Below are 19,566 nucleotides of genomic sequence, written 5' to 3' on the forward strand. Positions count from 1 at the left end.
CAAGTAGATGGTGTAACTACAGTGTTTTCTAAAAAAGTACGTTTTTGTTTTTTTAGTTGCTAACTCAATAGCACACTAGCTATCGATGTAGCTAGAAAGCTGGCTAGCAAACAAACTTTGTTCTGGTGCTTTCTGGTGTAATCCTGCTGCAAGGTTTGAGTTTACACCAATTTACCCATGAAATGCATGTTTTTTGCAAGTTTGGCGTCCACTGTTGGTTCTCCTACATGCTTAGAAGAGGTTATTCAGTTGCAATCTGTAATCTCACCACTAGATGCCACTAAATCCTACACACTGGTCCTTTAAATAAGAGTTGTGCACACTTGTAAATATCCAAACTATGAACCAAACTCCACAAGAAGCCAGGAATAGTATCCACAAACTGAGTCCACTGTCTGATACTGGTACAGAAATTAATATATCAAGCCCAAAAACCTCCAACAGATGTTTCCAGGATATATGTGTCATGTTTATATATATCCAGGAAGTGTCGAGGACAAAGTCTAAGTGGTTTGAGTCATGTTGAGTCGAGCAGATGGGATTGGAGTCATATCCCAGTCCTCATTCTGTGTAAAAATGCGTATTTCATTTCAGCAGAAGCTAATATGAGGCTTTGGATATCAGAGACTAATAACTCTTTAACTAATCTTCATATGACATGAGAGCACATGTGGTAATATCTGAAAAACATCAGTATCCTGCTGAGTAAGCTCCGCTGTGTCACTGTGTTTTTGTAACACTGGTTTAAGGTTGATGCTTTCATTTTGAGCCCCGTCAGCTTATTTGAAAACAGTTGAGTCAGCAGTTTTTTGTCAGCCTTGTACTCATTACGTAATGCATTATTTACAGTATGTACCACTGCAGATTTATAGGTACCAAACTCAAAAAAATGTCACTATTCTTTCATTTTTACTCAACTCTATAATCTGACTCTATGTTTGAATTGCTGATTCGTTGGTTTTTACCTAAATTGATTTAATTCAACCAATCAGACTGAGCAACAACAGCAGTTCTGCCTCTCACAAATGTTTCTACAACTTAATCATAAACACATTAAAAGCAGTTTTCCTGACAGTGATTATGACCTCAGTTGGTCTTCATGTGCCTTGTACTCAAAGCTGTTTATGTGTGTTAATCATTGTGCTTCATTTCTTGTATATACAGTTTATTCAGCTGTATGACGTGTTTATCTGACCATAACCTCAGTTTTTTTTTACTATGTTCTCATTCAGAAACATACTTTTGCTTTTCATGTTAAGCTTCAGATTTCTGTCCAGATTGTAATGTTTTACTGTTTCTCTATCACAGTCACAATCATCCCTTTTTATTTCATTTCATTTCTGTAGATTGTACAGTTCTTTGCTTTTATATCATTTGAAAATATCAAAGTCTTGCTTGTAGGTGTCGATGGGTGTTAAATAATTAAGTGACGGTTGGTATCTGAACAGGTGATTGCTCTGTTTATGACACTTTTCCAAAATATTATCTAAAGTAAAAAGGATTCAAGTTATTTGAGGTTACCTGCATTTATTTAATCCTGTTCAAATATGCTGTTTTGTGTACCAATAACTGTCATTTTTGCAGTTTTTGCACAGAGACCTCTAAAAAGTCACACTATAATCAACATGTATCAACTATATTATGCATATATGTATATGTGTTTTTTAGCTGCAGCCACAAATAATAAAAGTTTAAGTAACGTTTTATGTAAAAAGACTCTTTGCATCATTCAGTTCACTCACATTTATTCCAATAATAGGAAAAAAACAACCAAAACACACATTCTGACTCTCATTTGCACAAATTTAACAGAATTTGTTGCTGCAGAAGTTCAACAGGAGTGTAAATATCATTCAACCAAACACGTTTAAAACTAACACATAAAGTTACCATGAAGACGTTCAGAAATGCCAACGCACCATCACGACACAAACCAACAGCAAAATCAACATGTGGCATTCAGGGTCTCTGAGAGTCCAGAAACTATGAGATGGAGGAGAATGGATGGAGGAAGAAGGAGGGAAGTAAATTCATAACCTGCAGAAGAAAAAGGCAGCTGGGTCAATCCTGCCAGGCAAAAAAACCTGAATTGTTTAAGTATAATGGAAAGAAACTCAAACAGAAGAAAGAAGGAAGCCAGTATGTTGATGTCAGTTACTTAAAAACTGTCAGGATTGTTTGGTTTAGTTTATTTGGATCCCCATTAGCTGTTACCCAGGCAACAGCTACTCTCCCTGGGGTCCAAGGATTGTGGAAGGAAGGAAGGAAGGAACGAAAGTAGTAAGGAAGGAAGGAAAGGAGTAAGGAGGGAGGGAGGAAGGAAGGAAGGAAGGAAGGAAGGAAGGAAGGAAAGGAGTAAGGAGGGAGGGAGGAAGGAAGGAAGGAAGGAAGGATGGAAGGAATGAAAGAAACGAACGAACAAAAGTAGTAAGGAGGAAAAGAGGAAGGAAGAAAGGAGAGAAGGAAGGAAAGAAGGAAGGAAGGAAAGGAGGAAGGAGGGAGGGAGGAAGGAAGGAAGGAAGGAAGGAAAGGAGTAAGGAGGGAGGGAGGAAGGAAGGAAGGAAAGGAGTAAGGAGGGAGGGAGGAAGGAAGAAAGGAGAGAAGGAAGGAAAGAAGGAAGGAGGAAAAGAGGAAGGAAGTAAGGAGAGAAGGAAGGAAAGAAGGAAGGAGGAAAAGAGGAAGGAAGTAAGGAGAGAAGGAAGGAAAGAACAAAGGAGGAAAAGAGGAAGGAAGTAAGGAGAGAAGGAAGGAAAGAAGGAAGGAGTAAAAGAGGAAGGAAGTATGGAGAGAAGGAAGGAAGGAAATGAGTAAGGAGGGAGGGAGGAAAAGAGGAAGGAAGGAAGGAAGGAAGGAAGGAAGGAAGGAAGGGAGGAAAGGAGTAAGGAGGGAAGGAAGGAGCAAAAGAGGAAGGAAGGAAGGAAGGAAGGAAGGGAGGAAAGGAGTAAGGAAGGAAGGAAGAAAGGGAGGGAGGAAAGGAGTAAGGAGGGAAGGAAGGAAGGAAAGTAGTAAGGAGGAAAAGAGGAAGGAAGTAAGGAGAGAAAGAAGGAAGGAAAGGAGTAAGGAGGGAGGGAGCAAAAGAGGAAGGAAGGAAGGAAGGAAGGAAGGAAGAAAGGAAGGAAGGAAAGGAGTAAGGAGGGAAGGAAGGAAGGAAAGTAGTAAGGAGGAAAAGAGGAAGGAAGTAAGGAGAGAAAGAAGGAAGGAAAGGAGTAAGGAGGGAGGGAGTTAAAACAGACGGGGTCAATTTGACCCGGGAGGACGACAGGAAGGTTAAAGGATTAAGAAGAATGAAGGGAGTGGGCCAGAAATGTTGTCAGTACTGATAAAATCTCACTTTTCGTATTGGGACACTGATATTTGTGCGTGAATGTGATATGAGGAAATATGCTGTAAGAACCAGGTGAGAAAGGTTGTTGGTGTTTCCAGGTGATAGAAACAGAGACTTTAGAGAAGTTCCTGCAGCTGCTTTGAGCCTCAGTCTGTGAAACATCTGTTACAGGAGGTGCCCATCGGATCCTCTCTCCTCCCATTAGATCAAAGCCAGGTTTCCACACTGAGGAGAGGGGCTTTCCTGGTAGATATTAGAATAAAATCTTAAGATATGACCTCACTTGTTCTGGAGAGTTTTGATTTAGTGCCTCACACAGAAGGCACTTTCAACGTTTTATTCATTCTTTATAAATCCTGTTTTTAGTCCTCCTCTTCAAAGCCGTGATTGGTCCTTCCTCTGGATCTCTCACCTCTGGTTGTGTACTGACCTGCTGGACCAGACTGGTATCCATACTGGTCACCACTGTCCTCATCTTGTCCTCCATCTTGTTCCTCATACTGGTTGTCCTGCTGGTGGCCATGGCCCCCTCCCTCCTCTGGGGCAGACCAGCCCTGGTAGGGTCTCTCGTCCTGCTCCTGGGGGAAAACCTCTTCGTAGGGGGAGAAGCTGTCGTCCAGGTGGTCGTCGTAGCGCTGGTAGGAGCTGGCTTGTGCCTGTTCCTGCCGGGCGTTGAGCTCCAACGTGCTGTGCCACACGCCGTAACAAACATAGATCACCAAACCTGAGGATGGACAGAGAGTCGGGATTAAAGCATCAAACTCACAGATATTAAACTTCAGAATTTCAGAGGTCAGGTGGAGGCGTCAGATTGAGATTGTCCAGCTGTGAAGTCTTAAAGGTTTTGCCATTTTTTCCGCTTTTCATCATCTGCCAACCAACTGCAGATGTACCAAGTCTGGATACACAGTACAGTATGTACAGTATGTTCAACTCTCTGCTCACTGAGAATCATACAGAACTACTCTCCATGTCTTTATCTTTTTACACATTTACACAAAGGCAACAGAAAATACTTGTTTTTTGATTGGCTTTCAGGTCAATAATCTAACTGCCATAGGTATAATAAAATGCAGGTAACCATAGCAACAGCACATATCTTAACTCTCAGTGGTGAAATCAACCAAACTGACTAGGATCACACTTTAGTTGATGGTGTTTATGTTTTCCTTTGATTATTGGCTGTAACACACTCAGAGGTGTTCCACTATATCAATCAATCAATCAATCAATCAATTATTCTTTACACATAGAGCCAGTCTAGACCATATTTTTTCATTTAATTTTAAAGAGATCCAACATTCCCACATGAGCAAGCACTTGGCAACAGCAGCCAGGAAAAAACTCCCTTAGAAAAAAACAGATGTTTGTTAGTTATTTATATCAGAACTCCTTCTTATGCTTTATTGGTAACTTGTACCGCCTATCCGATCAATAATCAGCTGTTTCAATGCAACTCACCTATGATGCACCAAATGATGAATCTGGTCCAGGTGAGTGGAGACAGTTTGAGCATGAGGTAGCTGTTGACCAATATGGCCGCCGCAGGAACAAAGGGTACACATGGCGCCATGTAGGGCAGTCTCCGCCCACTTTCAGGCTGCTGTATAATCGTGATTAAAAGCTTCACCATGGAAACCGCCATCAGTGCCGCGATCAGGCCTGAAACCACCGCCCCGGCCCCTGTCCCCTGCTCAACACCAAATATAACGGTGGACCAGAGGAGGAAGGACATGAAGAAGAGGAGGAGGGTGCAGCGGGTCACTATGCGGCCAGTTATGGGCGTGGGCCGGGCCGACGCATCGGGCAACCCCAGCCGCAGTCGCAGGGTGTAGTAATGACCTCCCAGAAGCCTTTTCAGCATTGAGGCGTGGCCTGTGTGGAACTCAGAGTTGTCTCCGTCTCCCTCTGCCCCGCCAGCATGATACGAGGACGAACCGTCAGCGTCTTCGATCAGCATCTGGTCATCTTTGGTGGGAATGGCACCCACATCGGCATCCCGGTGCTTCAGGCCGTCCACATCCTCACCAGAGCCGATCTGGTGTGTGTTGGCGTGTTCGTCAGGCTGGTAGCGCAGTAACAGCACACACACGCTGACCAGAGTGTAGGCCAGCAGGGTGCCGATGGACATCATCTCGATCAGGTCTCTCAGGCTCACCAGCAGAGCGACGATGGCCGCGAAGCTCCCAGACACCACACAAGCCACCGCGGGAGTGTGTGTTAGCCCAGAGACATGTGCCAGGAACCTGCAGACACATTCATCATGGAGTTAACTTCTTTAGGAGGTCAGGAAGACCAAACTCGGCCTCCGTGTGTGTTTGTACGTCTCTCACCTGAACAGCAGTCCATCTTGGGCCATGGCGTAGATGACCCTGGGCATGGGGAACAAGGAGCCCAGCAGAGAGACGGTGAGTCCAGCTATGGAGCCCACAGCCACAGTGTACTTCCCCCACAGGAAGCCGTGCACCGCAAACATCTCCATGAGGGGAGCCGAGCCGTCGATCAGGTTGTAGGGAACCATGAGAGTCAGGATCACACTCACCTGGAGAGAGGAAAGGTAGGAGAGTAGATGGATAGATACTTTATTGTACCCATGGAGGACATTGGTCTTGGACTTTGCAAAGTTAGAGACCCATCAACAAACCAATAACATAAAACAATAAATATCCAAAGGAACAATACAAGACAAAAAAAATTAATTTGGTGCAGAAATAACACACCCTAAGGCATCAGTCTGTAATGGTTTGAACAATCCCTAAAGCCCTTTCACCACAGATATATGACTAAAGGCTTGACCCATTCTCTTGATCTTTATGTCAGAAACATAGTATGTCGAAAGCAGCTGGGTAAGTGATGATTGGTTTGTAGGCCTCAATGCACTGTGGATAGGTTGTATCAAAGAGTCTTTGGGAAAATAATCATCTAGTGGAAAATGGACAGTGCCGACAGTAACCAAAAGTGGAGCACAAAAATGTCGGGCATTTAAGTAGTAAAATGAAGAAGAGAATACAGTTGGAACATAATTTAATTAAGGGGGCGAGGGTTCGTGAGCTTCAATGCCCAGCAGCCCCTTGGGGGTAATAATCCAGCTTTGCCCTTCATGATTCCTCAGTCCTCAAGGGGACAATTTAAAATAGCAACAGTCCAAAACCCAAAAATGTTTTTAGTTTACAATGATATAAAACAAAGAACAAGTAGACAACCTTCACATTTGAAAAGCTGCAACCAGAAACTTAAATGATTAATCGTTTGATCCAAATTGTCAATAATGAACTAATTGTTTCACATGCTAATCATCACTGCATACTAACCGATACGTAGGCGGTGAGGCAGCTGACCAGCGAGGCGGTGATGGCGTAAGGGATGGAGGTGTTAGGGTTTTTGGCCTCCTCTCCTGTTGTTGCAATGATGTCGAAACCGATGAAGGCGTAGAAGCAGGTCGCTGCGCCCTGCATCACCTGAACAGGAACAACAGCACGGTTTCTTAACGTTGACCAAATTATCTGTAACATCCGACACTAGGAACAATTGATTCTGAGCCTTCATTTCATTATCCAGGCGACTTTTTCCTCATTTATCCAACCTCTTAGTTACATTTGATCCAATCATGTTCAACCAGAGACGAAGAAGAGGTATCTCACCCCTGACCAACCGTAGGGCAGAAACTTGCCGTCCTCCCAGTTACCGGCGGAGACGAAAAAGAGTCCGGCGATGATCATGAAGATCCAGACCACCAGGTTGACCACGTTCAGGACATTGTTGAAGCCCACCGTGTTTCTCACACCGAGGGCGACGATGACTGTGACCAGCAGAGAGATGAAGAAGGCCAGCAGGTCAGGGTACGTGTCCTCACCTTTACCTGAGACAGACGGACACAGCAGCATTCAAATATGATCTCAGAAATGCTTCTCACCTGTTGTAGTTAAGATGTAGTTAAGACTTTATTGAGTAGGTAAATTATATTTGCATACACTTTATTACATTATCAGCTGATTGTGTTTATTATAATGTCAGTTTTATGCCTGTTTCCAAAGGAGGTCAAGTATTCTTTCCCTTTAAAATGGAAACAAGCTAGCAAGTAGAGCTCAAAAAAGACGAACACTAACGTCACTAACCGAGTCCTCTGAGCGTGCCCAGGTGTGTTATCATGTAGTTACTGATGCTGTGATTGGCCAGAGAGTCGAACATGCTGCTGAGAGCCGACGCCCCCGCCGCTGTGCCAATCAGATACTCCAAGACCAAGTTCCAGCCAATGAAAAACGCCACAAACTCCCCAACCGTCACGTAGCTGTAGGTGTAGGCCGAGCCGGTCGTCTTCGGGACCCGGACGCCAAACTCAGCGTAGCACACACCTTTAAACACACACATACACACAAATGTGACCGTAAGATAGAGCCAACTGCAGAAACGCTGATTTATCTTAGATTATAGAGACTTCATATTTATTATACATCATAATTTCTCTTTATGCTGTGCACAGTAGAAATGATTGATGATTTGCATTGTTGTATAATTTGGTAGTTCTGGTTGCTCTGTTGCTGTTAGGAAACCAGTACCAATCCAAGTACCCTTAAAGTGATACTGATACCAACTGAGTACTTCATTAGATACCCATTAACACAAATCCATACAAATAGTCATATTTTCTAGCTATGGGTGCAAAAAGGATCGACTGCAGGTATCGGGAGACGTTTCGATTCTACTTGGTATCAATTTATTTTGGTTGATACCTTAAAAGATATCGAGTACCGATACCCAACGCTATTTGCTATCGGCTACTTTTCATCACTTTGGCTGATGAAGTTATATTAATATTGTAGTGAAAATACAATCATTTTCAAAAGCATCTTAAGCCTCAGATCAGACTCTTTATTCTTTCTATTAATGCTCTTTCTAATTTTACTCTCCACTTGCTTCTGTAATACTATCAAATTCCTCACTGTGGGACAAATAAAGGAATATCTTAAACGTATCATATAGCTATTGATAGAGATTATCTGAGATGTTGTCTTGATCATCTCAAATTGCTAATCAGACTATAAACAACGACTGGACGGTGCACGGAGGAGGAAGTCTTGGCCTGGATGTCCGTTATCCGTTATCTGCTATCTGGATGTCTGCTGGCTACACAGGAAGCCCTGAAGTAGTTGACCCCAGAGGATAAATGTCGGACAGATAGAAGATGGGCCCAAGGTTGATTTGCACCAGACTGAAAGTGAATTTGGACATTTTTGTTCTAAACACATTAAATAGTTCATAAATGTGTTTCTAAAAAAGGTGTAAAAAGCATTTCAATCATTTAGATTTGAATTGTGGAGCTAGGCTTTACAAACTGTGTTTCAACATTTCTGTGTTCAGAATTTAGTGATTAGCATAAACCCGCCCCTGCTGCTGTAGAGGTATGAATACATTCAGCACACACTACTACTACTACTACAGTCTACAGTTAGCCAGCTAGCCGCTGAAAGCTCTCAAACGTAGCGTCCATGTTTCTGGTGACTTTGATTGACAGGTGACACTTGGTAAGGGGCGGGGCTTCAGCGTTTGGTAGCAGAGAAAGAGGCTGATTTTTACACAACTTTGAAGCCTAATTTCATATATTTGTCGATTTGTTTAATCATTCAAATTTGGCAGGGTGGTTAACAACACACTTTTTTTTGGTATGTCAAACTCAGAACACATATTTATTCTTACTTTACACAGACTTAACCATTTAATTATGGGGCCCAGAACAACTAAATTTATCTTCAGGACAGTTCCTTCTTCATGTTCCTAAAATCTGTCTGATTTGAAAGTTCTTGCTCTCCGACTCTCACCTGACAGTATGGAGGCCACCGCCGCTATGATGAAGGACAGGATGACCCCTGGCCCGGCCATCGCCTTGGCAACCAGCCCGGCGACCACATACATCCCCGTGCCGGCGCAGCTGCCCACACCAAGCGACACCAGGTCCACAGTGGTCAGGACCTTGGAGAGCCCGACAGCCGCCGACCCCTCGCCCATCTCGGTGAGGTCGTTGGAGCCGTGACCCATGACGCCAACAGGTTTGGTACGCAGCAGGCGGGAGTACATGTTGTACCAGGCGTCGCCCCAGGACACCCGGGCCAACCACGCCGCCATCACCACACCTGGTTATTGACCTGTTTATGAGCGTGTGTCTGCGTCCTGTATCATTCTTTCACTGCCATCACGAACCATCATCAGCTCATCGGCTTCATCGATAAATCCCAACAGAGAGGACACAGACTGTGAAAAGCAGAGGAGGAATATGTGTTAGGATGTTATGGATGTTAACCTTTACATACTGTTCAGGGTAAAATTTGACCCATTTTTATATTTGGGAGCTATGTAAAAGCCAGATTTCTCCTGATGTGAGCCACAGTTTACAAAAATGGAAATAAAATGAAGCTGATACACATTTCTATATATGTAGATTTACAAATTGGACCTGTGTTAATAAAAAAATTCAAAAATCAGCATTTAAACATCATCATAATTTATATAAAATGTCCTCCAAGACCATAAAATAGTGATTGTGAATGTCTTTTTGATGAGATTAATTAAAACATGTATTAATGACTGATGGGTAATCTATGAATGTGAATTGGTCAGGCAGAGTTTTACCTTGATAAACAACTTTTGGAAACTAAATGCAATGATTATTAAGACTTTTCCAGACCTGCAGATGCCCTGGTTTTGGAATATCTGTGGAATCAACCAGTGCAAGATCTGAAGCTCAATATACGCAACTATTTTGTTTGGCAATTTAAATAAAGCATTAGATTTATTTCAAGTTAGAGAAAACAGCATTTCATCTGCATATAAAGTATTTTTTTCAATGCTGTGAGCACCACAAACTAAATTCCATCATATTGAAGAGTAGACAGGAAGTATGTTATTTTTTTACAATTGGGCTAAAACCAAAGTCTTGTTCCAGCTCTTAAATAAACATTTAAACTACATGAATACTGACTGAGTGCAAGATATGAAGCTCAATAAATGCAACTATTTTGTTTGGCAATGCTAATAAAACAGCATTTCATCTGCATATAAAGCATTTGTTTTTCAAGCTGTGAGCACCACAAACTAAATGCCATCATATTGAAAAGACAGAAATATCCCAAAACTCAAATTATTTGCATAGGTAGACACAAAGTATGTTATTTTTTACAACTGGGCTGAAACCAAAGTCTTGTTCCAGCTCTTAAATAAACATTTAAACTACATAAATACTGACTGACCAGTTCTTAGAGCACCATCAGTCTGGTTTACCTGTCTTCCCCTTAATGCTGTGAGCCAGCAGGTGATGATGGGATACCGTCAGCTGTTCTCCTCACTCACTAGAGCGAGACTCCCTCTCTGAAACATTAATGAAGACCAAGGATCCACTTTCACAACGGAAAGGAACAAAAACTGAGCCGAATACAGACCAACCCCCCCCCCCCCCCCCCCCACTTTAAATAAATCTAAAGTTATGATTGATCCAACAGACGAGTTCAACCAACACCTGAGCTGAGAAACATCAACAGGTTGGATTTAGGAGAGTGGAGATCAGACAGTCTCCTGCTTGCTTGGTTTAAAGATAAGTAAGTAAATGCTGACAATACAATAACACCTTCACATGCAGTTTAAAGATGCACACCTGAGCAGACAGGTAACACTCACTTGTTGTGTTTTCCAGAAGAAGAAGAAGAAGCAGAAGAAGAAGGAGAAGTAGAAGAAGAAGAGTTTGGAGTCCTCGTCCTCCACAGACCTGCAGGGAATGGTGACGAGAGGAGACGGCAGCAGCGTTAATCATTCAGACCTGACATCATGTGACCCGGCTGATACATTATTAAACACCTGAGACTGAGCAAAGGTGTGTGTCTGTGTGTCTGTGTGTCTGTGTGTGTGTGTGTGTGTGTGTGTGTGTGTGTGTAGTTGTCATCATTCATTCATAGCAGGGAGGATCGCTGATGTAAAGGTGTTTGAGTGAAGTTGGTGCTGCAGTCGTAGAGCACACAGGTGACATTTCTTTACTGTTTGTATGCAAGCAGGGCTGGGAACGGACCAGGTGTGTGTGTGTGTGTGTGTGTGTGTGTGTGTGTGTGTGTGTGTGTGTGTGAGGATCAGTAATGGAAAAAAGATCCTATCCCAGTCTTTAGGCTGATGTGAATTGTAATCAGGGTTTCTGCAGACTTCATATGACAGCCTTCACCTTCCTGTCGTCCTCCAGGGTCAAATTGACCCCATCTGTTTTGACTGTTCCTTCCTTCCTTCCTTCCTTCCCTCCATCTTTCCTCCTTTCCTTCCTCGCTCCTTTCCTTCTTTCTTCCTCTCTTCCTTCCTTTCCTTCCTCCCTTCCATCTTTCCTTCTTTCTTCCTCCCTCCCATCCTTCATTCCTTCCTCCCTTCCATCTTTCCTTCTTTCTTCCTCCCTCCCATCCTTCATTCCTTCCATCTTTCCTTCCTCCCTCCTTTCCTTCTTTTTTCCTTCCTTCCTTCCTTCCTTCCTCCTTTTCTTCCTCCCTCCTTTCCTTCTTTCTTCCTCTCTTCCTTCCTTTCCTTCCTCCCTTCCATCTTTCCTTCCTTCCTTCGTCTCCCCTTTACTTCTGTCTTCCTCTCTTCCTTCCTTTCCTTCCTCCCTTCCTTCTTTCCTTCCTTCCTTCGTCCCCCCTTTTCTTCTTTCTTCCTCCCTTCCATCCTTCATTCTTTCTTTCCTCCTTCCTTCCTTCCTCCCTTCCATCCTTCATTCGTCCCCCCTTTCCTTCTTTCTTCCTCCCTTCCATCCTTCATTCCTTCCTTCTTTCTTTCTTTATTCCTTCCTTCCTTCCTTCCTTCCTTCCTTCCTTCCTTCCTTCCTTCCTTCCATGTTCCCTTCCTTCCTTCCTTCCTTCCATCCTCCCTTCCATGTTCCCTTCCTTCCTTTCTTCCTTCCTCCCTTCCTTCCTCCCTCCTTTCCTTCTTTAAATTGCTGTTCACAACGGTCATCAACCGCCTGCTTTTTAACACACTGTTCAGTTTGCAGGTTTTTGGGATCCAGAAGTGTAGAAATACTTTCTGTGCTTCAAAAAATTGATTTGGGAATTGATCCCAGCACCACAGCTGCCTCTCATCTTCAACCCAAACTGGTCTTTTAATGGTTTACTGCCTTCCTCCTTCTCCTTCTAGAGCCTGATTCTGTTTGAGGTTTCACAGTCTGGACCTGAGATAACTTCTGTTGTGAGTTGGCACCTTATAAATAAACTCGACTTGGTTCAGATGATTTGGAGCCAAACGTCCAGATGCTGTGATCTGGAAAAGCCTCAGAACAGCAGATTCACACACAAACACTGACAGGCATCATCTTTCTTTTTCAGTTTGGAGCCGAGACACCTGAAGTTAAAACAGCAGCAGGATGCAGTTAGTAAAGTAAAGAGTATTTAAGGTGTTTTTACAGCTCTCAAATGTAAAGTTGGTAAAAGTTGGTGTGAAGCTTAAATGAGGCTTCAGCTGTCTGAGCTTCACACCTGTTTGCTTTCATGTTGGTGAAAGATGTAGTTTAAAGGAAAAGTTCACAATTCTTCCAAAGTGTCTTAAAGCAGCAGTCATGTTTTCCTCTCTGTAATCATTCCTCCTCTTCACACTGACTATTAAGACCTTCTAATGTAAAGTGATGGAGGACTAAAAGATGATCAGCTTCTATTGAGCTTCATCAGTGTGAGTTAGTCATATCAAGTGATATCTGACACATTTACAGTCTGTTTAGCATCAAATTCCCTCTTAGTGTTTCCTGTTTCGCTGTGGTGGAAGTATAGTAAAAAAAAGACTTTGCTACTAAAAACACTGTAACGTTGAAACATAGAAGATGAAGATTTGACTCATTTGGACGCTGAAGCTTCATATTAGCTTCACATCAACTTTTAAATCCATGTTTCCACAGAAGGAGGACTGTGGATTTAGTCCTCCATCACATCCATTGGAAACTTTATGAAGGATCTTCCTCAAGGCCTTGGATGTTGTGGGGCTGTCATGGTTGACACGACTCTGCAGCATCGCGTGGACATGGGGGGCAGTGCCTCTGGATTGGCAGACTGGAGTGGAGGGTGTGTTCCAACTATAGGGGGATCACACTCCTCAGACTCCCTGGTAAGGTCTATTCGGGGGTGCTGGAGAGGAGGGTCTGTCGGATAGTCGAACCTCGGATTCAGGAGGAGCAGTGTGGTTTTCGTCCGGGCCGTGGAACTCCGCAGGATCCTTGAGGGTGCATGGGAGTTTGCCCAACCAGTCCACATGCATTTTGTTGACTTGGAGAAGGCATTCAACCGTGTCCCTCAGGGAGTCCTGTGGGGGGTTCTCCGGGAGTACGGGGTATCGGACTCCCTAATAAGGGCCGTCCGTTCCCTGTATGACCGGTGTCAGAGCTTGGTCCGCATTGCCGGTATTAAGTCGGACTTGTTTCCAGTGAGGGTTGGACTCCGCCAGGGCTGCCCTTTGTCACCGATCCTGTTCATCATCTTTATGGACAGGATTTCTAGGCGCAGCCAGGGTGTAGAGGGGGTCCGGTTTGGTGACCTCAGGATCGGGTCACTGCTTTTTGCAGATGATGTGGTCCTGTTGGCTTCATCAGACCGTGACCTCCAACTCTCGCTGGATCGGTTCGCCGCCGAGTGTGAAGCGGCCGGGATGAGAATCAGCACCTCCAAATCCGAGTCCATGGTTCTCAACCGGAAAAGGGTGGAGTGCACTCTCCGGGTCGGGGATGAGATCCTGCCCCAAGTGGAGGAGTTCAAGTACCTCGGGGTCTTGTTCACGAGTGAGGGAAGGATGGAACGGGAGATCGACAGGCGGATCGGGGCGGCGTCTGCAGTAATGCGGACTCTGCACAGATCCGTCGTGGTGAAGAGAGAGCTGAGCCAAAAGGCAAAGCTCTCGATTTACCAGTCGATCTTCGTTCCTACCCTCACCTCTGGTCATGAGCTTTGGGTAGTGACCGAAAGAACAAGATGGCGGGTACAAGCGGCCGAAATGAGCTTCCTCCGTAGGCTGGCTGGGCTCTCCCTTAGAGATAGGGTGAGAAGCTCAGTTATCCGGAGGGAGCTCGGAGTAGACCCGCTGCTCCTCCGCGTCGAGAGGAGCCAGATGAGGTGGTTCGGGCATCTAATCAGGATGCCTCCCGGACGCCTCCCTGGTGAGGTGTTCAGGGCACGTCCCCACCGGTAGGAGACCCCGGGGAAGACCCAGGACACGCTGGAAAGACTATGTCTCTCGGCTGGCCTGGGGACGCCTCAGGATCACCAGGGAAGAGCTGGACGAAGTGGCTGGGGAGAGGGAAGTCTGGGCGTCCCTGCTTAGGCTGCTGCCCCCGCAACCCGACCCCGGATAAGAGGCAAGAAGATGGATTGATGGATGGATGTTCTAATGCTCAGTATGAACAGGAGGGATCATTACACACACATAAACACGTAATGGTCATTTAAGACTCCTGACTGTTGATTTAAGACGGACTCATCCTTTAATCTACCAAACAGCAGCTAAGGTTGTATTTAATAGACACTAAAAGAGCTTCTTAACATTATAATTCATGCACCACGATTCCATATTTTATTATATTTCTGCATCTTAACCCTTAAACAGACAACGTGCACCAGGAGATACACACTCTTTAACCTTCCTGTTGTCCTCCCGGCTCCTTCCTCTGTCCTTCCTTCCTTCCTTCCTTCCTTCCTCAGATCTAAGTTCAGCTGTTAGGGTAAATGTTCCCTCCTTCTGTCCTTTCTTCCTTCCTTCATCTGTTCTTCCTTCCTCCCTCCCTCCCTTCCTCCCTCCCTTCCTTCCTTCCTTCCTCCCTCCCTCCCTCCTTGCCATCCTACCTTCCTTCCATCCTCCTTTCCTTCCTTCCTTCTTCCTCCCCTCCTTTCCTTCCTTCTTCCCTCCTTTTCTTCCTTCTTCCCTCCTTTCCTTCCTACCTTCCTTCCTTCCTCCCTCCCTCCTTCCTTCCTTTCCTCCCTTCCTTCCCTTCCTCCCTTCTTCCTCCCTTCCTTCCCTCCCTCCCTCCCTTCCTCCCTCCCTTCCTTCCTCCCCTCCCTCCCTCCTTTCCATCCTTCTTCCTCCCTCCTTTCCATCCTTCTTCCTCCCTTCCTTCCCTTCTTCCCTCCTTTCCTTCCTACCTTCCTTCCTTCCTCCCTCCCTCCTTCCTTCCTTTCCTTCCTTCATCCTCCCTTCCTTCCCTTCCTCCCTCCTTTCCTTCCTTCCTTCTTCCTCCCTTCCTTCCCTTCCTCCCTCCTTTCCTTCCTTCCTCCCTCCTTTCCATCCTTCTTCCTCCCCTCCTTTCCATCCTTCTTCCTCCCTTCCTTCCCTTCTTCCCTCCTTTCCTTCCCTTCTTCCCTCCTTTCCTTCCTTCTTCCCTCCTTTCCTTCCTCCTTTCCTTCCTTCCTTCCTTACTGAAGGTGCAAATGACATAACTAGTAAGGGCTGTTTAAGGGTTAACACGGACTCCATCCTTTAATCTACCAAACACCAGCTTAGGTTGTATTTTAGACACTAAAAGAGCTTTTTAACATTATATTAATGAACCATGATTCCATATTTTATTATATTTCTGTATCTTAACTCCGACTCTATAAGTTGACATGTCTGCTTATTACATTTTGAATCCTTAGATAAAGATTTGAGGCGCCACAGCTGAGCGTTTGAGAGGCTGAAGGTGGACGCATTCCTCAGGCTACGTGCTTTATACGCAACAGATGAGCCGATGGGAGTGAATCCAGACAGACACACACACACACACACACACACACCATACACACACACACACACACACGCAACAACACACACACACATACACACAGAGAGAGAGAGACAGAGAGAGAGAGAGGGAGAGAGAGAGAAACAGACAGAGAGAGAGAGAGAGAGAGAGAGGGAGAGAGAGAGAGAGAGAGAGAGAGAGAGAGAGAGAGAGAGAGAAAGAGAGAGAGAGACAGAGAGAGAGAGAGACAGACAGAGAGAGAGAGAGAGAGAGACAGAGAGAGAGACAGAGAGAGACAGACAGAGAGAGACAGAAAGAGAGAGAGAGAGAGAGAGAGAGAGAGAGAGAGAGAGAGAGAGGCAAAGCATCCTTCTCTGTTTAAGGAGAGTCGCCTGAAGCGATTGAAAGCAGAAAGAGAACAAAGATAGAAGCAGAGCTGGAGTTTGTTTTCTGACATTATAACATTAATATTTATTTATGATGAGCTGGATGATAAAATGTGGACACGTCATCAGAAATAAAACAAAACTACTAACATCTCCCATGGCAACAGAAGTGATGCACATGTTGGTATTTTGTTCTCTCCCTCCTTAACATAAATGACCTTTACATTAATAAATGAATTTATTTCCTCCGTCCTTCCTTCCTCCCTCCTTCTCTTTCTTTCCTCCCCTCGACCTTCCTCCCTTCCTTCTTTCCTTTCCTTCCTCCCTTCCTTTCTCGCTCCCTCCCTCCTACCTTCCTTCCTTATTTCCTCCGTCCTTCCTTCCTTCTTTCCTTTCTTCCTCCTTCCTTCCCTCTCTTTCCTCTGTCCTTCTTTCCTTTCCTTCCTTTTCAATAATAAACCTGCTTTTTAGTAGAATTGAGGCTTCTCTTGTTCCTTCCTTCCTTCCTCCCCTTCCTTCTTTCCTTCCTCTTTTCCTTTCTCCCTCCCTCCCTCCTACCTTCCCTCCTTCTTTCCTTTCCTCCCTCTTTCCTTCCTTCTTCATCAGTTCCCTCCTCCCTTCCTCCTTCTATTTCTTTCCTCCCCCTTCCTTCTTTCCTTTTCTTTTCCTTTCTCCCTCCCTCCAACCTTCCTTATTTCCTCCGTCCTTCCTTCACTCCTTTCTTTCCATCCTTCTTTCCTCCCCCCTACCTTCCTTATTTCATCTGTCCTTCTTTCCTTTCCTTCCTCCCTTCCTTTCTCCCTCCCTCCTTCTCTTTCTTTCCTCCCCCCAACTTCCTTCTCTGTCCTTCTTTCCTTCCTCCCTTCCATTTATATGGATTTAGTGTGTTTATCTTCTGCAGATTTATTAAGTAATGCACACTAAAGGAACATTTCTGCTTTTATTAATGAGCTGGTTTTGATCAGACAGCGTTCAGCAGTCAGTAACATCCTGATCTGATTCTATTTTAGTCAAATTATTTCTACGGCTCATTATTTTCTAGCTTCCCCTCCATCCATCACATGACGGTCCCCAACCTTTTTTTTTGGTTTGTCGCCCCTTAAAATGAGTCATGTATGAGTAACCCCCCCTCTCCTGGTTACAACGTCTACTGGATGTAAAAACATTTTTCAAAGCCCAGAGAACTGAAATGACCAAAAAGGCAAAAGATCAAAGCAAAGTCTAAAAATGTCTAAGTACTAAAAGGAATAGAAATAATTTCTCTCAGGCTTTAAAACCAGTAAATGGTCATTAATCAGCTGTTAAATCCTCCATTTGTGCTTATGATTGAGCTCTTTCAAAGCACTTTAAATTTTAATCTTTCATTTGTACTCTGTGTCCTTTTAATGATTTTAAAGCTAATCATTATTTTATGCTGCAATCTTATATTTTATGCTCTATTCTAGCCTAGTTTTTATTTTTTCTCTATCTATAGTTTTTATTATTGGCTTTTTGTTTATAATCTTGTTTTAATGTTTCCAATTTTTACTATTATTGGGTTTTTTTTTTTAATTGTATGTTTTATGTTCTTTGTTTCTAATTCTTACTGATAACTGTTTTGTTTGTATGTGTATGAAATGCACTATATGAATAAAGCTGCCTTTCCTTTTATAAACTGCTTTTTAATCATTCATGAGAAGTTTGTCACTTATTAGATCATATATGTCAGGGTCAAACATTTATTTTATGCACCTTAGTGTTTGTTTTCATTCATTTTATGTTTTAAAAGTTCATGTTAGCAGAAAATAAACTATTACTTCTGACTGATGCAGTTTAGTCTCTATAAACACAACTATCTGCAGCAGCACCTAGTGGACGTTTAGTGTACTGCAGCTTCATGTGTGGAGAGAAACATTTTAACCCTTTCATGCATCAATTATGAAAACCTCAGTCTGGATTATTTTCCATTACTCTTTAAGCATGAAAAACAATATTTCAGCTTGATATAAGATTAAATTATAATAACAGATGAACCTTAACCCTGATTTAAAACCAGAAAAGGTTACTGCAGATGAAGCGGGAATGTATGAGATGATCTAAAAACAAACACAGTAAGGAGAGAAGGAAGGGAGGAAAGGAATGAGGAAGGAAAGAAGTAAGGATGGAGGCAGGAAGGAAAGAAAGGGGTAAGGAGAGAAGGAAGGGAGTAAGGAGAGAAGGAAGGAAGGACAGGGGTAAGGTGGGAGGGAGGAAGGGAGGAAGGAAGGATGGAAGTGAGGAAAGAAGTATGGAAGGAGGAGGGAGCAAAGAAAGAGGGAAGGAAAGGAGTAAGGATGGAGGCTGGAAGGAAATAAGGAGAGAAAGAAAGGGAGGAAGGACAGATGGAAGGAAGAAAGGAAGGAAGGAAGAAAGAAAGGATAAAAGGAAGTAGGAAGGACAGATGGAAGGAAGGACAGAATGAAGAAAGGGAAGAAGGACAGATGGAAGGAAGAAAGGGAGGAAGGGAGGAAGGACAGATGGGAGGAAGAAAGGACAGATGGAAGGAAGAAAGGAAGGAAGGAAGAAAGAAAGAAAAGATAAAAGGAAGTAGGAAGGACAGATGGAAGGAAGGACAGAATGAAGAAAGGGAAGAAGGACAGATGGAAGGAAGGACAGAAGGAAGAAAGGGAGGAAGGACAGATGGAAGGAAAGACAGAATGAAGAAAGGGAAGAAGGACAGATGGAAGAAAGAAAGGGAGGAAGGACAGATGAGAGGAAGAAAGGGAGGAAGGACAGATGGAAGGAAGAAAGGGAGGAAGGACAGATGGAAGGAAGGACAGAAGGAAGAAAGGGAAGGGACAGATGGAAGGAAGGAAGGGAAGAAGGACAGATGGAAGGAAGAAAGGGAAGAAGGACAGATGGAAGGAAGGACAGGAGGAAGGAAGAAAGGGAGGAAGGACAGATGGAAGGAAGAAAGGGAGGAAGGACAGATGGAAGGAAGAAAGGGAAGAAGGACAGATGGAAGGAAGGACAGGAGGAAGGAAGAAAGGGAGGAAGGACAGATGGAAGGAAGAAAGGGAGGAAGGACAGATGGAAGGAAGAAAGGGGGAAGGACAGATGGAAGGAAGGACAGGAGGAAGAAAGGGAGGAAGGAAGGAAGGAAGAAAGAAAGGATAAAAGGAAGTAGGAAG

General features: G+C 44.1%; 1 protein-coding gene across 1 annotated transcript; it reads right to left on the bottom strand.

The window, feature by feature from the left end:
• Nucleotides 1-3,687: 3,687 nt before the first annotated feature.
• slc7a14b (solute carrier family 7 member 14b) lies at nt 3,688-9,445 on the bottom strand. The gene is made up of 7 exons (XM_053342091.1): nt 9,142-9,445; nt 7,441-7,677; nt 6,967-7,184; nt 6,637-6,783; nt 5,659-5,867; nt 4,787-5,571; nt 3,688-4,049 (listed from the first exon to the last, which is right to left on the bottom strand). The coding sequence occupies exons 1-7, from the start codon at nt 9,443-9,445 to the stop codon at nt 3,688-3,690; spliced, it is 2,262 nt and encodes a 753-aa protein (XP_053198066.1).
• Between the last annotated feature and the right edge of the window lie 10,121 nt (nt 9,446-19,566).

The sequence above is a fragment of the Scomber japonicus genome, chromosome 21 (genome assembly GCF_027409825.1).
Source record: "Scomber japonicus isolate fScoJap1 chromosome 21, fScoJap1.pri, whole genome shotgun sequence".
NCBI classification, from domain to species: Eukaryota; Metazoa; Chordata; class Actinopteri; order Scombriformes; family Scombridae; genus Scomber; species Scomber japonicus.

Excerpts from the sequence above, each read along its gene's own strand:
- slc7a14b (XM_053342091.1), bottom strand. The coding sequence starts at position 9,445 with ATGGCGGCGTGGTTGGCCCGGGTGTCCTGGGGCGACGCCTGGTACAAC. Across the intron at positions 7,185-7,440 it reads GGGCACGCTCAGAGGACTCG|GTAAAGGTGAGGACACGTAC; the intron begins GTTAGTGACGTT and ends CGTCTGTCTCAG. Across the intron at positions 6,784-6,966 it reads TGCCCTACGGTTGGTCAGGG|GTGATGCAGGGCGCAGCGAC; the intron begins GTGAGATACCTC and ends GTTCCTGTTCAG.